The following is a 20,770-nucleotide window of genomic DNA, read 5'->3' as shown; positions in this document are numbered from 1 at the left end:
TTGTAATATCTTCGCACTCGAGCAACTCGAACGCTACATCCAATATGCGATGTCGCGACATATAAGTTTAGATTTAGAAAATAAATCATAACCATACATCAGTACTACCACGAGAGGCGGCCCTAGGAATATTTGTAGATGGTGCAAGAGATCTCGTGGCGCACATTACTTCTGACGCACGGGTGGCTGTTGACCTTTTTTTTTCCCTTTAGATAATGGCTAGTCGAGTGGAGCTTAATAGGAATTGTTAAATACAGCCTTTTCTGTCCTATCTAATTTCTTAAATAATTTTTAACTCATTTTGAAACAGAGAAATCTTCTGCACTGAAGCCGGGCCCCTCTGAATTACAGGCCCTAGACATTTGTCTACTTTGCCTATTCGATAATCCGGCCCTGATTAAGATTCCAACATAGATGTTAAGTTTAATAGAATCAAAGCTAGAAGAGAGTTTAAATCATATAAAAGCACAGCTTTTATATGATTTAAACTCTCTTCTAGCTTTGATTCTATTGGGAAAGTACACCTTTGAACAGTTTCCCAGCAATATTTTTCTTTTATGACAAATATTTTTGGCTCTCTTCATAAGCTTGCCTCAGCTTTATCAGATTCCAAATTTCAGTGTTCTAAATTGGGATGTTAACTTGCATGATGACGTGTTTTCTGTAGATTTTAAACTTTGAAAATGATGTAACTACCTGGTAGTTGCATTATTTACAAAACAGGTACTACCTGAAATAATACTATGCCTATTTGTTGATATTTTGCTGCACTTTTTTTTTCCAGAAGTTGTTTGATCATGAAGATGTGATCTGTTGTTAATTTTCCTGATGTGAAACCACATTGTTCTTGTTGGGTCTAGAATTCATTTTCGAGTCTTTTTTTTTTTTTTAAATCATACTCTCTGAATCCTTCATTACAAAAGTCTCTGTAATTGATACATATCTTTTTGTTGCATTTTATGAATATTGATATTAGTTAGTCCAGATTTATTTCATATGGGATTTATCTTTTCAGTATATCACTTATTATTTTAGTTATCAACTTGGCTATATTGTCCTCTGTACTTCAGTAATTCAAGATTGATTCCATTTAGACCTGGCATTTTGCCATTCTTCTCAGCTGCTAATTTCTTCTTTGCTTTCTTTTCTGTCACATTAAAATCTTGTTCCACCAAAGATGAAATTGCTCTTGTCTTTCAGACAAGTTCTTTTCTGTCTTCATTCATTAGTTCATTGAAGTATGATTTCCAGTCTTTCATTCTTATCAAATTTATCTGCACTGTGTGTTTTGATTCTGTTCTCATTGACTTTAAGTTTGGCCTTGCCTCTGCTGATTGTTGGAAGCCTACTTTGAACCCTACCACTATCCTTTACCATTCTTCATTCTTTGCAGTTCTAGTTTTGTTTAAGCTGAATGTACTTGCTTTTGTGTTCATCTTTTTGAAGTTCATCCATCTTAAGTGTGCATTTTTTTTTCCTTGTATCTACTCCAGCTGTTCCTTAGTTAAATATTACTTTTTTCTATTCTCTGGTTTACTATCAGAACCTTTTAGGCTACTTTCATTGTTTTTTCTTTTATATAGCCATAGCTGTCTTTAGCTCTGCTGTTATTTTGTATCACTACATTGATTTACATATGTGGTATATATATCAATTAATGGTCATGCTACACCACAGTGTACTTTTCTTTTTAATATAATAACATTTTATCATTTTATATATACAGGGTGCATAGGAAAGTCCCTTTAACTGGAAAATTCTTGCGAACAGAGAGAGCTACAGCTATGCAAGTGAGGTAATGGTATAGTAAAGCGACTACGCCCGACCTAATGCAAATGACAGCAGTGCCCCTAGTGGCGAAATTTAGAAGATAGGCAGTGCAAAACGAAAACAGATAGAGCAAACTTTCCAATTAGAAAGTTTTAGAATAATTAATTAGTATGAAACGACACGTGGTTCACGTGGATAAAGTAAATTGTCGCCCGTATACCCAAAAATGTTCGAAAGCAATGCATGCCATTTTGTGGAAACAATTGAAAGGAATAGCCATAGGTATGAAGAAATATGCACAATCTGTTGCATAAAATACATACTTACATCAATACAGTTTGATAACATCACACAAAAAACAACGGAAAGGCAAACTGGCACACAGTGATAACAAGTTAATGTCGAGTATGTTCGAAAAGTTCGCAATTGCTCACGATACATGCCATTGTTATCAAACTGTGTTGATGTAAGTACGTATTTTATGCAATAAATTGTGCGTATTTCTTCATACCTATGGCTATTCCTTTCAATTGTTTCCACAAAATGGCATGCATTGCTTTCGAACATTTTTGGGTATACGGGCGACAATTTACCTTATCCACGTGAACCACGTGTCGTTTCATACTAATTAATTGTTATTCTAAAACTTTCTAATTGGAAAGTTTGCTCTATCTGTTTTCGTTTTGCACTGCCTATCTTCTAAATTTTGCCACTAGGGGCACTGCTGTCATTTGCATTAGGTCGGGCGTAGTCGCTTTACTATACCGTTACCTCACTTGCATAGCTGTAGTTCTCTCCGTTTGCAAGAATTTTCTGGTTAAAGGGACTTTCCTATGCACCCTGTATATATTAACAATGTTTATAAAATTACCTAACAAAAAAGAATTTGTAGAAAAAACATAAATTAAAATTTGAAAAAGAATTATAAATGAATAGAGAAATTAATAAAATTCTATTTAAAATAATTTTGTAACTAGTTAATGTGTGTGCTGTTTGACTGTTTATTAACTAGTTAAATTGATTATAAGTTAATATTTTTTGATATTATCTTTAATATATTAATTTCCACATGTATTCAAAATGATATATAAAGACATATACTTAATAGTAAATATGATTTAGTATTGTTAATTAAGAAAATTCTCAAAATCATATGTACAGTTGTTACCTGGTAAGTACAGTAGAGAGTCGAAAATCGGCATCAATTGGGGACTGGGGTTGTTCAGATTAGGGATTTGTTCCGATTACGGTCTGTGTACGAAAAAATATATTAACCTGTCCGTTGTTCAAATTTTTCTTTGTTGTGTGTCGCTTCCTGTTGAATTTTTCTCCGTTGCGTGTCGCTTCGCGTTGAATTTTCGTTGATTTTAAGCCTAACGAAAATTTTTATAATAATAATCGAGGCTATCGTATCGTTAAAAATTATTTCTGTATTTTGTACAAACAAAATAAATATATTGAAGAATATAAAAACATGAAAATTATACTTTAGAAGTAAATTTAGTATCAAAAACGTTCGATTCAGCACGACACAGTCCGACTGAAAATCGTGCCGATAGTCGGGCGATTCCGATTACCAGGGTGCCGATTTTCGACTCTCTACTGTACTTCACTATAATCATCATCATTGTATCTCTCTCCTACTGAATTTAAGTGGTAGCTACAGACAAGAATAACAGTGAAAGATAAATGAAATTACTAGCAGTAAAACAAATTACTCAAATCAAGATGTCATACATCTGCTGCTTAAGCTGCCAAAAAACATTTGCTATCTTAAAGTAACTTTATAAACTTTGAAGGCCTGTCATTATTTATAGTGTTGATTTTTCAATGTACTAAAATGTTTTATTACAGCTATTTGATTCTGTTTGGATTATTTATTGCCATATCTAAATGAAAGTTTCAACAAGATAATGCTTGTCGTAATACTTCTGTTATAAAATAATTACAAGAACAACTCACAGATATCCTTAATTAATAATGTGAAATTCATATTTTAGTTAGAAACATTTGCTGATTATGAGTACTAAATGAAAATAGCAAAATTATGAATGAAATTATAAATGTTTATGGCTGATTAATTATTAAGCAGAAAAAATAAATTGAAAGTAGTATTTATAGCTTTATTGATTATTATATTTTTTTCATTAATAGAAGTTTAAAGACTTGAGAAAGGTCAATTTAAATAGAAAAATATTTCTCTTTCACAATTGTATGTTGCATATCTTTAAGTCAAAAGAGATTTGAAAAAATATTCAGCATACATAAGTATGAATTTTATCAAATTGTGAAAGATTAGTACAAATCTGAAATAAACTGAAACAAATAGAATTGCAAAAAAAAAAAAAACATAAGAATAGCATATAAAATTTTTTAAACTGGATAAATTACATTAACAATACACATTATTTGAGATGTTTTTTTCAGAAAAGTCAATTATTTAAATATTTATAGATTGGATTCAAAAATAAGTTATTTATTTTTAAAAAACCTTTTATATTTCTTAATTATATAATTTAAATAATTTTAGGGTTATCCTCCAAATCAACAGAGCATGTATGCACAGAGTGGACCTCCAAACAAAGTAGCACCCACAAGTAGTTCCTATCAAAGGGATATGTATGCAATGGGGCCAAAGAGGCATCTTGATTTCAATAAATTGCAAATGACTACTCAAGATCAGTATCATATGGGTGGTTATGGTCAGCAACAAAATCAAGGACTATATGGAGGTAATATAATAACCAAATTATTATAATCACCAATATTTCATATGAAAAAGATTTAATGCTAATTAAATGTTTAATTATTAATATTAAATTATAATTTCACATGATATGTATTTGTTTCAAATTGAGTATATTGTATTGCAATTTATTAATATATGATATAATTTCTAATTAATTAAAACTAGTGTTAATTTACTATAATATATCAATAATAAAACACAAAAAATTTTTTAAATGAAAAAGAATGAAATACTATAAATAAAAGAAATAAAAGTAAGAGAAAAGTATTTTAAATATAGTTAATGTTGTTATTTAGATTTCTGCATTTTCTCCTTCTTCAGTTTTAGTTTTGATTTTTACATTTATACAATAATAAAATGTTTAAATGAATTGGATACATATGCAAAAAAGGAACATTAATGTTTATATTTGAATTCCATTTTGTTTAGATATGTTTACAGATAGATCATTATATAGTAGAGCATCAATTATCCAAAGCAATCAGAGTAGGACACTTATAGATGACTAATTACATTTGTTAGGGAAAGAATAAAAAGATTAACATTTTTTACTTTATTTAAGATATTTATTTTAATTCTTGTACAATAATAATAGGGGGTTAAGGCATAGGAATTTGATACATATAAATGATAAGAAATAACGAAAAAGTGCCCAATTTATTAAAAATGAACATTAGTTTTTCACTGCAATCTACAGATGAATTCAAAGTAAAAAATACATAATAGTAAAATTAATAATAACAAGCAATTTATTTATTGTGACATCGTCACAATGCCAGGCTGCAGTTTTCAATCATATTTTTTTAATTTATTAAATTTAAAACATATGCTCTCCATCTCAAATTAGGTGTGTCTTGCTCCTGTACATCATACTTTCTTGTTAGTAATAGAGTCAAGCCAGTCTATTAACTCCTTTCAGGGGAAGTTTTGAATTAAAATAACATGACTTCTGGTTTGCATTGGAAGTTTGTATATAGTTAATTGGGACCTTCTGTCCCTAAGCTTTCCATATCTGGTCTTTATGTTTGTCTGTCTTAATTCTATTCTCGAGATTAAGGAAAGACCGGTGGATGGGCAACAGTGGGAATTTTTCAAATTGCATCCCAATAAGATAGCTCAATAGTTGGCCTATGAAATGTTGTCGACAATCTTTGTTATGTAAAAACTTCATAATTTCTGGAATTACAGTAGTATTTTATGAAGTTGATTTCATAAAATATTACTGTAATTCATATGTCCATCGCGTTTCGTCAAACAGGCATTCGATTTGGTTTTGAATATTTACATTCTGTTTTGAAGTGTTCCATTGGATTTTACCTGAAGAAGAACTATTCAAAAGTTCAAAAACATTTGTGATTGACTGTCTTTTCAAGAAATACATCAGTAACAGGTTCCAGATATAGTGTTTGTTTGTATTTATCGTTAATTTCATTTTGGTAATGAATTTATATAAATGATGAGATCTACTGAAAATATTTACATTAGAATATTGCTGATTAATGCCAAAAGTACTTTGATGGATGAGTTATATATAATTTGTGTGTATATACAGTCTAACTCGTTTATAACGTCATCCATGGGACCGGCTATTTTTTGACGTTATAACAGAGTGTCATTATCTGCGAAGTCTATTATTATCATAATAAATTTATTATCATATGTATAAAAATGCAAACTACATGTTTAAATCAACTTTATTTACATTATTATGTCTAAGTTTACATCGACGTAATTAAAAATTTCAAAAATGACCTTTTATAAGAAATTTCTATTTGTCATAAGTTTCAATAATGGCGGAACTTGCGGTTTTGAGAATAATGTCGAATCAAAAGGCAACAAAAGGTTAAACTAATGTATGCCAATTAAAAGTAATTCAATTATTTCTTTATAAACTATTTAATGTAATATGTTATATTAAAAATAATAGAATATTTAACAATTTAGCATAAAGTAATTTAAAAATGAGTACATAATAACCGATCGTCACGTCGTTAAAAGTGAGCAAACATCACCCCACCGAAGTCAGGTGGCGAGAGTACCACCCACAATCGTTCTAGGAAGTGAACTCGGACCCTAGGACTAAACACGTAGTATTTTCTTTGTGAAATAAAATTTGTAATCTAATTTTGTAAATTTGGGAGTGCTTCAAATATGACGTTAAAACGGGGTTTTATGTCGTTACAAGCGGGATTTTTAACATTATCTAGTATAGTAAAGTCTTGGGACCGATAAAAATTTGACGTTACATTAGGGTTGTCGTTATATCCGATGACGTTATAACCAAGTTAGACTGTATTTATATATTTTTTTATCCTGTGTCTGTAATATGTAACTTTCAATCCTATAGACATTAGGAGGACAAATAGATAAATTAATATAATTATCTTCTGAATATATATTGAAGTGAACTCACTCAGCAAAATTAAATCACAAACAACCAAACACCTTAAGTGTTTGCATTCGAATTTGTTTAACCTGATAATGGCCAACAGATTTGGCTGAAAACGTTTGTTATTTATTAAATTTTTTTCTCAGCAACTTAAGGTGTTTGGTTGTTTGTGACTTCTGAATATATAGTTTAATAACAATTTTATAAGGCTATATGTCAAAAGTATAGTTTTCTAATCAGAATTAATAAAATATTAGGCAAAAAATAAAGTCTGTTATAAAATCTACCAGGTTAAAATATTGGTATTATTTTATTCATTTAAGAAATATAGAGTAGCAAAGCTAAATGATCTATGTGGCAAAGCCAATGCAGTGCCACATGATTAAAGTGGAAATGCTCTGCATTTTTTGTTTTAATTAGCATCAACAGATGGGTCTCACAGTATATCCAGATGATTTCCATGTGCTAGTTGATCTATGTGTCTGACCAGAATTGCACCTGTGAGATTAAAAAAAATTTTTTTTTGTTATAAGTGATTTTTCAATAAAAAGCAAAGCATCATGGGTGTGAGTGATCAAAAAATACCTGGTTGGGTTTTCCACAAAAAAAGCTTCAGCAATTTAATAGGGTGGGAGAAATACTTTTCAAGAAGGGAATAACTTTTTTAAGATGTCGAGTCAGCACAGTTGCTGTGCTTGTCAGGTGTACAACCTAGAATTACAATGAGAAAGATATTCATGCTAGTCTGGAATTTATGTGAAAAAAACAGCGACCTTTTTCAACTTTAAGTGAATAATGACTGTGGAATTAAATCATTTTACATTTTGTATTATGGACTTAGATTACTTCGAACTTTGTTTTGTTCTGACTGTCTTTTATTGCATTTACACAAATCTATGAACTGTTAGAGCATTCTCCATATATGCTTTTGAAGAGCATCAAGCTTATAAAGAAATAAACATTTGCTCTATTTGCCATGGATAAACAAGTTTTTTTCTTTTTCACCAAAATGTACTTTTTGGCACTTAGATCATTTAGCTTTGCCAGAATACATACATACTTATGTAAGAAAATTTATTATTTCAACAGATCGAAATCAATATTCCTATCGACCTACACATAATATGTCACTAGCTCCAAGTTCTGGACCCCAGCAAGGTATAATTTGATTTAATAGATTATCTTTGTGTAGCTTAATGATACCATTTGTTCATGTCATTTATTTTAATATTAGGATGGCCAAGAGATAGTCAATATCGACAATATCCTAATTCTGTTAGTCAAAATCAGTATCACCCTGGACAACGAGATGGATGGGATGCATCAAGACACGGAGAAGGACCTCCCATTAGTCATAATAATTGGCCAGTATCTTATGGAAGTCAACAAGATTCATATTCACCTCATATGGGAAATGTACCTTTATCTATAGCGGGCAAAATGCCTTATGGTAGAGAAAGAGTATATATTCCACCAAATAAGATGTCTGTAAGTACTGTTTTTAAAAAAATTATACTGTTTAATGAAATCAAATAGACTTATAATTTCTAATAAATAAATTTGGGAAAACCATTATTATTTTGGGGGAAAGCCTTTTTAAATATCATATAAAAAGAAGAAAGTTATCATTTGTATCAAAATAGGAGCAATCTATTCTTGAATCATTGAAGAACATCACTAGTCTTCTATGCTGATGTTTCATAACAAAATATTGTCTTAATATTTATTGACCAATCATTAAGTTCAGTACAAGGATAAATATTTGTTAGGAGTATAACTATACTGTAGGTCATGATAAATAGAATAATGGAAATGCATAAAATGTAACAAATATTCAGTAATTCATGATAGTAATATTCAGATTAAAGTGAAAAATGAAATTAAGGTCTAAAAAAACATATTTTATTGAAACAATGATCCTGCTCTGAATTATTATTATTATTATTTATTCAAATAGACTATTATTTTTTAAGAAAAATACAATTCACTTGTATTATGAGACATTAATTGCATAGCAAATAAATGAATTTGAAAATCAAACTTTTGAACTGCAGCATTTGTTCAAAGCAATAAAAATGGTAAAAAGTAAAGAAATATTTTTTCCAAATTTTTATAATAAGTAGTAATTTATTACAAAGAAAGTATTTGCATGAAACACATATAATAGAGCATCATGGAAGAGTTCTGATTATTAATTTTTTATTAAAAAAACAAACATAAAAAAACTTTAAAAAATTTTTCTCTTTTGCTTAATGGTATTCTTTAAAAGTAGTAAATGAAAAATTATTTTTAAAATTACTTTACAACAATTTAAATTTAAAAATTGATTAAAATACCAAGAATTATTTCATTAAATAAAGTATATAAATAAATGTAATAAAATGTGTTTAATATTTTGTTATTTACATATACTTTTTTTAATTATTTTCAGCAACATCCCAATATGAGTATGCCTCATCAGTATATGTCTCATCAATCCCGTAGAGAGATTATATTTCCATCTGGTACTGTAGAATCTATAAGTCCAATTCTTACAAAACGTAGGCGTTTAACTTCAAAGGACGTTAGTCCTTTAGAAGCTTGGAGATTGATGATGGCATTGAAATCAGGATTATTAGCAGAAACTACTTGGGCTCTTGATGTTTTATCAGTGTTGTTGTATGATGATAATACTGTGTTGTATTTTGGACTTAATCATCTTCCTGGTTTGTTAGAAACTTTAATGGAACATTATCGTCGGTGCTTGAATGTGATATTTGGTTTAGTAGAAGACTTAGATATTGGACAATCTAGTTTACTTGAAAAATTTCAAAAAGCTAAATTTCAGGATAACTCTATAGAAAAGAAAGAAGAAAAACCAAGATCAAAGAAAAAGTGGTTCGAAGTTAAATCAGATCTGCCTCAAGAAAATAATATCAGTGAAAAATTATTTACTCCTATGAAAATTAATCCACAAGATAAAATATTATTGCTTGAGACAAAAAATTATACCAAAAGAACGCGGTGTGGAAAAATTGTAAGGACAAAATATGACGAATCTCTCTTCTTATTTGATCCAGATAAAGAATGGGATGTGTATGAAGGTTTTAACAGTGGAGCAGAACATTGGAAAATAGGTGGTGGTGAAATGATTCTTCATATTCAGACTCATTTTGAAAATTCAGATAATTGTTTAAGATTTGTACGTGTCATGGAAGATTTAGTCAAAGATAAAAATGGTGATGAAGCTGAAACATCTGAAACAAAAACTCTCAATACAATTTTAAACTGTGCTAAGGAACCAGTTGTTGTTCTAGATAGATTATGTTGTAAAGAAAATTCTGAATCTTTATCTGATCAAAAATCAGAGTTTCCCTCTAGTGAGCAATCAAAGCAACTTAATGAAACACCTGTGATTTCAGAAGTGATAAAAGAACAAACTGAAAATATAACTGAACAAAAGGAGGATTCAGTAGTGCATCCCATAAAAGAAGAAATTACTTATCCTTATATAAGAGAACCAGCTCCAAAAAAGAGAAAGCATTTAGAAGATTTAGAAGAAGAAGCTTATAATCGTGATGAACCATCACTTTGTGTGATAACTGAGAAACAAAATTCTTTAATGCAGCGTTGTCTGTGTATTTCTTCTCTTTTGCGTAACTTGTCATTTGTTCCAGGTAATGACAATGAAATGTCAAAGCATGCAAATTTCTTAATAGTAATGGGGCGACTCTTGCAACTTCATCATACTCACGTTTCACGTCGTCCGTCTCAAAGACATTACGACAAGGAAGATGATGCCGATAATTCTTGTAATACAGATTCTTGTAGTAGTCTAACAAGTGACGAGGAGTGGTGGTGGGATGTAATGCATTTATTAAGAGAAAATACTCTTGTTACCTTAGCAAATATTACTGGCCAGATGGATCTTGGTCCTTATCCAGAAGAGATTAGTTTACCTTTATTTGATGGTTTACTTCATTGGGCTGTTTGTCCCTCATCGTATGCCCAAGATCCACTTCCCACTCAGCCACCCTACTCCGTCCTATCACCCTTGAGGCTATCTCTGGAAGCTCTTTGTAAGTTATCAACTTTGGATAGTAATGTGGATTTGCTTTTAGCTACACCACCCTGGTCAAGAATTGAACAGTTGTTTGGACTCCTTGTCCGATTATTAAATCGCTGTGAAGAACAGGTGTTAAGAGAATTTGCTGTAGTATTGCTGTCAAATTTAGCACGAGCTGATAATACTGCAGCTAGATCTATTCTTCTTCAAGGTTCTTGCATACCTCATTTGATTACTTTTGTTGAGCAAGCAGAACAAAGTGCATTACAAGTAGCCAATTCTCAAGGTATTAATGCACTAAGAGAAAATCCCGAGTTAATGGGTACTACATTAGACATGGTGCGACGAGCAGCTAGCACTTTAAGATGTTTAGCACGGGTACCAGAAAATCGCACATATTTTCTTCAGCATCAGCAACGTCTCCTTGCTCTAGTAATGTCTCAAATTCTGGACCAAGGAGTAGCTTCAATTATGGCCGACGTTCTATTTGAATGTTCACAACCAGAAAACGAATCTGAATTGTGTAATGGAACTACTGCATGATCTGATGTAGTAAATTGATAGATTGAATATTTGTGATCTTAAGTATGGTTGTGTTACAGCAAAGCAATCTGATTTGTGAACTGTCTGAATAAGGTCAGGTCACTGTCAACATCCTATTTTTGGGTGCTGATTTGTCATTTAGCGCTGTATTGGCACATTTGGCATAAGTGCAATGATTCATCTAAAATTACCACAACATCAACATGACAAATATTTGCATGTTATAACTCTGGGAATGGTGTGAATTGATGTGTAGCTGCACTTGTTTGACCCTGTGTGGGACATATTTTACCAGTATTTATTTTACATAATAAGACTGTATTCAGGCAAAATACAGATTTAGTAGATATGTAGTGCCTGAAAAGACTGTTCTGTTTACTTTTAACTGTTCACATTCTGTTACTATAAAATAGCAGTTGATAAACTTGTCTGGGGAATTGAACTTGAAAGCACTTAATAGATTGTGTAAATTTTGAAATGAACAAATGAGCTGCACAAGTTTGTTGTCAATGTATAAGAGATAGAACTCTAAACCCCACATTTACACAGATGTTTATAGTGTATTACCCAAAGTCTGACATTAAACTGCTTAGAATCTAATTTGACTGTCTTCTGGAGATTTAGGCAGAACCTGGTATAATGTCTAAATGTCTTCATGACAATGTTTTTATTTCTGAAACATCATTATGTACAGTTTGCTTTGTGTAGGTCATTCAGCATTTGAAATGTAATTTCTTCTATTAACAGAAGAAAAAAAGCACAGACATTAATATTTTTTTGTCATTCTTAGTGATATTGTTGTGTACAGACTGAATGGTTTCACCATAAAACAATTTCAGGAATACAGTGCAGCAAATTAATCCCCTCCCCTCCCCAAGGTTGTTTCAAATTGATCTGGTTCTCTGTGTAGGGGTCAAGTCCAGCAGGTTTGTTGGTTCTTTGATATTGGTATTTACGCGTGCAAAAGCTTTATACTCTGTATATGTCTGATCATCCACAAATAAATGTACAGAAAATTCTGCTGAACATGAATTTTTTTTTGTCTTAATGAAATGTATTTGAAACACAAACCATTACTTCTAAATTATTTACACTAAAGCAATAATTGAAGGATTTAAAAAATGTAGTGAATACATGCATGCTGTGTGTAAGTAAAATAAAAAAAAAGAAAAAATAGGCAATATTTGAAGACATATTTTGTAAAAATTAGAAAGTTGTTTTGTAATTAAAATTTTATTATGCTTTTATAAGTTCATAAAATTATAATATCTCATTTTGAGAGAGAATTTTTAATATAAGTCATAAAAGATTCGCATCATTCCTATATTCGTAATAATTTTCCAAAATTTCAATTTTTAACAATTTTCCAATCAACACATAAAAGTTTATAGTGTAAAATCAAAAGTAATCATGTCAGTAGAGATACTGAGTGTAAAATAAAATTCTTTTCTTCAATATGCAAATTTCAATTCATTTCCTTTGTTTTTTCCCCTTTTTATGTAAATAAAATTGTATTTATAACTTAATTTGTAATTTTCGATTCTAATTTAAAAAGTAATATATAAGAACAAAATCTCAGTTTTTAAAACAGTCAGAAATTAGTAATTGTGAACCCAAACTCAAATTGGATATGTGAATTATTATATATCCATAACAAAAATTAAAGTTGACATGTTATTTCATTAATTAAAAATGTTTAAATTATTTATATTAATAATATGTTTTAACATGTATTCAGTAAAATTAAGTTTAAATTTTAAAGAGGATTATATAATTTATAATTCTAAAACATCATATTATTTTGTCAAATAGTAAAAAAATTTTCATATAATGAAATTTAGAGTTATAGACCATTTAGACCATTTTATCAAATAAATTCAAATTCTATTCATTAGATAATTTTAATGTTTTGGTTGTACAGACAAGATGGAGATGAATCTTTCCAATTAACCTTATACAGTTACAATGTTATATTTCAAAACAAAATTTTACAAAGAAAACACATTAAGAAAATACTTCATAGTATCGATAATTTAATAATGTTTTCTTGGACCCGAATGAATTGGTAATTTTTTAATCAAAACTTTAATTATAGCGAGGTCGAGGCCGAAGTTTAAACGCAAAAACGTGTACGTTGGACGTTCGGCGGCGCTTTTCCGTAAGCCTAGAAGTTCGACAACGGCGTTTGGAAAGTCGGCGGAATCGTGCTCTACATTCCAAATGCTATCATCGAACTTCTAGGCTTACGGGAAAGCGGCGCCGAACGTCCGACGTACACGTTTTTGCGTTTAAACTTCGGCCTCGACCTCGCTAATGTTGTTCACATTAATAACTAAAGTTAATAAATTATAATTTTATACAACTTTCATGTCAAATTATTTGTAAAATAGCTTGTTATATTAACAACAAAAATTTCATTTAAGATGCAAAAGATTTGTTTATATATATATATATTAGTAAGAGTTCTCATTTATATACTTTTCTTATAATGTGAGGATTTGCAGGAATTTTTATCATAAATGTGAGAGATGGCTTGGATAATATATACTGTGAGTGGAAAGTAACTAGGCATTGAGAAATCACTATAAATTCTATATTTCTAATGCAAAGATGATGAAGATTATTTGACATTGTACCTTATCAAATGTAAGTATGGATGCATATCTTAAAATTCACTGTAGCCACTGGCACTAGCTACCAATGATGCATTTTCCTCAGATCGTGATGTGAATGGACAGCTTAAAATGACCTGTAATCATTTTAAGCTTTGAATGACAATTCTTGACTGTTTCTGTATGGATTGTGGCACGAAGTCTTCGTCGTATACCATCATCTCAGCTCGCTCCTGAACATACAAGTGGTTGGCCATCTTTTTTGCCACCGAGTGTGGGGTCCCTTCAAGTTGCTACGCATACCACGTCACCAATGTAGGAATTATAAAATTCCATTAATTGATGTACATGTGCACACATATTTTATTATGAATGAATTATTAATACAAAAACTATAGTGATCTCTCAATAACCAGTTAGTTTCCACTTACCCTGTTGTTTAAAATACTTTAATAATTATTTTATTGTGACTATATAAGAACAGTGAGGTGATCTAAATGTTTATCACCATCACGATGATAAATTATATAGAATTATTCACAAAATACAAAATATTAATCTCGGTGTCTGAATATAAAGAAAATTTTTGTTTAATTTAAACAGTGCAAGAGTTGATTTGTGTTGGTAAGTACAAAAAATCTCTTCATTCTCTGACTGTTAATAGAGAACTGTAAACCAAGATGATAAATTTACATGATACATATCTTTAACTTATATTTCTACTCTAATAAATTAAAGATTCTTGTATTCCAGTACTAAGATAATCCTTCTTAAATGTTTGAAAATATCTTGTTTGATGGTTTTAAATTTTATGGAAAACATTTTCAAAGCTCTGTTATATTATTTCAGTATCTAATCTGTTAATGGTATTGGGAGTTTTCAAAATAGAATTTTATAAAAGGAATGTATGAATTTCCATTTTGAAATCTGCAATAATGTAATGAATTATTGAATAGAGAATTATAGAATGAATCACATTCATTGTGAAATAAGTTTTTCAAGTATCAAAATTTTATCAATAATTTTAGCATAAAGTTAGTATTAATAGTAATAAGAATAGTTTAACTTTGCCAAATTACTTTTCCCTAGTAAAAACTTAATTTCAAATGGAAATTTATAATATATGGAAAACATTCCCTTCACAGTATTTTTACAATTCAGACAAGTTATGATTAGTACAAGTCCACAAATAGTACAGTATTCGGTTTAATACGTGTTACGAATTGATATCACGCCACGATTAATACAAGCTACATTTCGATTTAGTATGAATTTTCGGCAATTGCAAACAAATGTACGGAGGAAAAAGGAAGGAGAATCCTTTCGAACAATCCCATTAAAATATTTTAGAAAATAATAAACATTTCTTTTTGCATTTATAAAATATTTACATTTATGTATATAGAACCATATTTGTAAACTCAAAGTTCTATATAAAAAGCAGCCATTTTTCCATTATATGTTTTTTACTATGATTTTTACTTTTTCTGTTGTGTACTGCTTTGCTTTTAATAAACTTTTACTTAATACATTTTGATTATTTTAAAATAATGTAATACAGAAAGTTGTTTCAGCCTTATGGAAACATTCTTAATAGCTATTCGGGAAAACCCCTTCCTCTACTATATATCCTGCTATGTTGGTTATATCTGCTTTCCCTTGTTTCTGGCTATTGCCCGACGTTGAATTTTCCACCACAAAGAGAATTGTCTCGGAGAATTTTGGTCCCGTTTGTCGCGGGAAGCTTTCCGTAATCCGTCTAACGTTCGAGGATCGACAATTTCCAAAAGCACAAATCCACGAGTACTACGATCGGACGATTTAACGGGCATTTCGAAGAAAAGTATTTACATTTTACCGGTTTCTTCCTTTATCGTTATCGGAAATGCTAGGGTTGAATACGAGACACGCTTTACTCTGATGTAACTATATCTTAGAAGTCTCTATACCGTGCAACAGAATTTCAAGCTTGAACACAGGCTCCAGTACTTTTACTCTGATAGTAACTACAGTCAACTTCAATCTTTAAACCAACTTTCTGCAGTTTTAGTTTGCCATTATAGAACTACTACAAAGCCCTTTATTAAAACACTCCTTGCATTCGTGGACCCGAGTCAAAAAGTGTTTCCGATCTTTTAGACGGTAGTATATCGCTCGAATTTGGTCGGGGTCGGACGGATACGCCCATACGTCTTCGAGAGTTACGAAGAACTTCCGTCTTTCGCCTCCACTTCTCATACAGTTTTCTACGGCCGGTCTTTCTCTCCAGAATATGATAGAAGTAAGCTTGTGAACTCCGAGTTCTTATTTCTATCGTAGCCCTAGATTTTCAAAAATTATACGATTGAGTGTTGATATCAAAGTCCTTATTTTTTTGCATGATGGAATTGCAACACTTAACAAGGCTTTCACTTTCTTCATTATGGCAGTTATCTGACTAGGAGCAGGCTGCAGTTTATGGACACCAAGGTCTTCCAAACTTTCAGCTTCTCTAAATTTTCCTTTTTTTGTAACAATATAATTAACTCCTTACTTTGAAATGTCAAAATTCTTCATCTTGCATCTCTTTAATTATTTCATTGTAGCAATTTCCCTCTTTGGAAAAGGCCTCAAACTAGCTATAAATTTTTGGCAGCATAATATGAAATAATGACAACTGTTATATATTTTATTTAGCAGATAATCCTTTATCATTCTACTTTCAGTAGATAATAATCAGCAGGCACAAATTTTAAATTGTTTCCATAAGGCTGAAACAGGCCTCTGTGGATAAGAATAGAGGGAAGAAAGTACTTTTAAAATTTTTACTAAGCGTTTTCAGTGAACTTTGTAAAATTTGAATAGTGTGAATTTTCCTTGGAACACATTATTTGTACTAATCAAAGCTCACTATATTTGCAGTTTAGTTATTTGAAGGCATCACATAAATCAAAAAAGATGTATGATGATATTGCAATGTAACAGACCTGTGCTTTTATAATAGATTGCTGGGAACTAATTAAATTGTAAATCACAGGAAGTTCTGTTTTATAAATTGAGATTCTATTCCTAGAAATAACTATATTCTGCCACATAACATAAAAAAAATACAATATTTAAATATATATTTCATACAGTCAATAAAATACTTGTACCGGAAGAAGTATATTGTATGAATTACAAAATATTTCAGGAAAGGTGTGAAATTAAACTCTTATGTATTCTGTAATTAATGAGTAATTATCATTATAAAATTATTTCCTGCCAATAGTAAAATATACTATTCTAATTATAAACGCGATGTTTTTATAAAACTTTTTATATTAAAAACTTTTCCTCGGACGACGGTTAAGTACGTATTACGATTATCGACGTAAGTTACGACGTCGCAGAGCCTCGCTTACGTGGCTCGGCCGTAAAGTCTCTTCCCACCGTGAAGAGACTTTACAGTTGCACCGTATAAGAAGATAAGACTACAAATTAGATTTGGTTCTAGATTCTCACGAGCACTTTTTATTGCCGAAATATGTCTATTGTAAATATCTTCCTGTAACTAGCAACTATTTTGATAAAAATTTGATATGATGGAAATACTAAGAAGATATAATTTCATTATTTATATCCATAACAAATTACATAATACTTGAAATCGATCGGATTTTTAATTTTCTTAACGTCGACGTAATAAGCGAATACGTTTAGTAAATATATTGTAAATTTGTTTCGTTTATTTAAAATACGAGTAATCGAGTTTAATTACTCAAAAATTTTTAAAACATTGATAAACGAGAAAGCGTTTTTTTCTGATGATTGACTGATAATACTGTACATCGTTGCTCGATGCTCGTGCTTCAAAAGCCTACATTTTGTAAATTTTTCTATATTTGAAACATTTTATGTAGATATTTGAAAAATTGTTAAAATTACTGACTTTGGTGTAAATATTTAATACATTTAAATGATATCATACTTAAATTAGTTTAAACTAGAAGAAAATTAAGTAGGATTTACACCATCAGACTTTGTTACTAAGTAAATTTTAACCTTTTGTAACTTTATCATCAGATTCCATTGGTAATTTTGGAAGTCAAAGTAAAGTTACAAGATTTTAAAATACAGAAGAAACAGTCCTCTATTTCTGTTGTGTCCAATATTCAGAAACAGAACAATCCTCTGAAGAAATGACCTTTTACTTGAGGCTATGTATTATATGAAACAGTTAAAACATTCACTGATAATAAGCCAATAATTAAAAAGAAACAAAATACATAATTTCAATTACAGTTAAAATGGAAGATGGTATTTTAACAGTTTAAAAAATATAGAAGAAACTAAGTCGTCTCTAGTTCTGCCGTGTCCGATCGACGTCGTAGTCGGAATAATAATTTTTTTTTATTCGACTACGATCGGCGAACGTTTTACGTAATATTACAGAGGCGCGTAGATCGTCTCTGCAACGGAAGATTGTTTTGTTCCCGACGATTAGACGCAATAGAACTAGAGAAGACTGTTTCTTCTATATTTTTAAACTGTGTTAAAATATCATCTGCCATTTTAACTGTAAAGTTATAAGACTAAAAATATTAATATGTCAAGTAACTTTCAACTGTTAAATAAGTAAGGAGTTAACGATATTCAATTTATGCCAGAAATATTATACGGGAGAGAAATCGCACTAAACCGACATTAAAAAACTAGTTTACCGAGACGGTGCTACGACTAAAGAATGTTACTCTTTTGGGAAAATCTTTCTCGCGTCGGTTTCGCCCCGTAATGCCCATACTATTGATATTCTGCATTTACGAATACAATTATTTAAGAAATTCACTTTGTAATGTTCTAAATATCTTTACACTTGGGAGTTATACTTTTGTTTAATTTTGCATACGTTAATGTAATGTATGCAAAATTTGTCGAGTTCCAAAGGGAAATAGTTTTAAGTTAACTAAGTAGCCGAAGTTATATTGTCTGTTTTGATTTGTCGATTTTCTATTTAATAAATTTTGTTTGATTGTTACTAATTTCGTACATAGTCGTCGTTTGAAGTAATATTAAATCATTGAACTCTTTTATTGAATTTGTATATATACTTTGACTTTAGTCTTACAAAAATCTTTTCGGTGCACGCGTAAAAGTCCAGGCCCGGCAAACTAATCGCGAATCCGCACAAAGTACCCGTTAGGTTAACGGAACATTTACCGGCCGAAGTTTTGTGTCGGCCTACCTACAAACTAAATATTCATATTAAATAATTGTGACCAATTACTATTTAGATTGTCTATGTTAATATTTTTACTTAGTTTATAATTATTATAATATATTATAAGTACCAAACATATAGTAAATTCTTTAAGTTTTGTCATTCAGAGCAGATGAGAAGCTTGCACAACAAGTTTGTTTTGTTTATATTGCATGACTATCATAATGGACATGCAAACTACGTGACCGACCAGTACTGCATATCTAGAAGCTTCTGCAATGCTTGATCAATTAGAACATTGCCGTACGGTAGATAGCTTGGGAAGAGCCAAGAAACATTTAGACGAAATAGTTCGTTGCATAAAGGAACGACTCGCCGTTAAGTCGAGGGTGCATTACGAGTAAGCGATCGAATGCGTTCGAGCGTGGTTTTTTCGGGAGATAGAGAAATTTTAAAATACGAACGGTCTTCCCGGAGAGACGATCGACGACGACGCCGAGATCGACGGGAACGAGACGAGCACCGTTACGCAAAGCAATCCGTTGCCATTAATGTCGGTGGTAGTCGACTCAAATAAAAAAGTTTGGGTCAAAGAAACCGAGGTAGGAGACACTTACAGTAGAGCGACCCTTGACATATTTTTAAAAATGCAATTTCTATTTTGTTTACCACCTACTACAGTATATAATTAATATTGTGATAGTTGAAAAGAGTGCCAAAAAAATGAGTTAAAATACTCAATTAAATCAAACAGATTTTATTTTAAATCTGATTTACAAAAGAAAAAAATGAAGCAACACACTAAAAACCTTTTTTATAATCCCAGTACAAATAGCTTTAGATAAAAAACTGAATGTTTTTGACCGACACTCGGTCTTTGTCGGGCTATTGACCGGTATAAAATTCGAAACTGGAATGCTAGTTTTTATCTAAAGCTATTTGTACTGGGATATACATAAAGGTTTTTAGTGTGTTGATTTATCCTTCCGGGGATTGTACAAGAAGTTGAAAAAATGAAGTTTTTATATTTTTATATCTTTTGCAGAAAAACATCCCCATACCATTATGCAGCCATCACCATGCTTTATTGTAGTAACTGTGTATTTTGGGTCATATCTGATGTTCACCGGTTGTCTGACGTATCGTATACCATCGCTAGAGAAGACATTGAATTTAGATTCGTCACTCTATAACACCTCGGACCATTTTTGTTTGGTCCGAGTGACGTGTTCGTGTGCAAACTCTACTCTCGACTTTGTTTTTTGCAGAGACGAGCGGTTTCCTCGTCGGTCGTCTTTCGTGTAATCCAAAACTAGTCAACGTCTTCGTACGGTCCTTAAGCTTATATCTGGGTTACCCACTTCGCATTTAATACGTGAAGCAGTCAAAGAAGGATTGGCTGCACTCGTACACCCGATCAAACGATCCAACTGTGGTGGTTGTTTTTCGCGGTCTACCTGACTTTTTGGCAGAAACAATGATC

General features: G+C 30.9%; 1 protein-coding gene across 1 annotated transcript in view; it reads left to right on the top strand.

The window, feature by feature from the left end:
• LOC136968654 (trithorax group protein osa-like) overlaps positions 1–12,528 on the top strand; it is a 244,373-nt gene extending 231,845 nt beyond the window's left edge. The window contains exons 16-19 of the mRNA XM_067262654.1: positions 4,301–4,502; positions 7,998–8,066; positions 8,143–8,396; positions 9,340–12,528. Coding sequence (XP_067118755.1) covers positions 4,301–4,502; positions 7,998–8,066; positions 8,143–8,396; positions 9,340–11,496 — 2,682 coding nt within the window. The 3' untranslated portion in view covers positions 11,497–12,528. The remainder of the gene's footprint in view (positions 1–4,300; positions 4,503–7,997; positions 8,067–8,142; positions 8,397–9,339) is intronic.
• The last annotated feature ends 8,242 nt before the right edge of the window (positions 12,529–20,770 follow it).

This window comes from Centruroides vittatus, unplaced genomic scaffold (genome assembly GCF_030686945.1).
Source record: "Centruroides vittatus isolate TY-2023 unplaced genomic scaffold, ASM3068694v2 contig_150, whole genome shotgun sequence".
NCBI lineage: Eukaryota > Metazoa > Arthropoda > Arachnida > Scorpiones > Buthidae > Centruroides > Centruroides vittatus.
The sequence above is the reverse complement of the archived record's forward strand: the minus strand, read 5'-3'. Positions and strand labels throughout refer to the sequence as shown.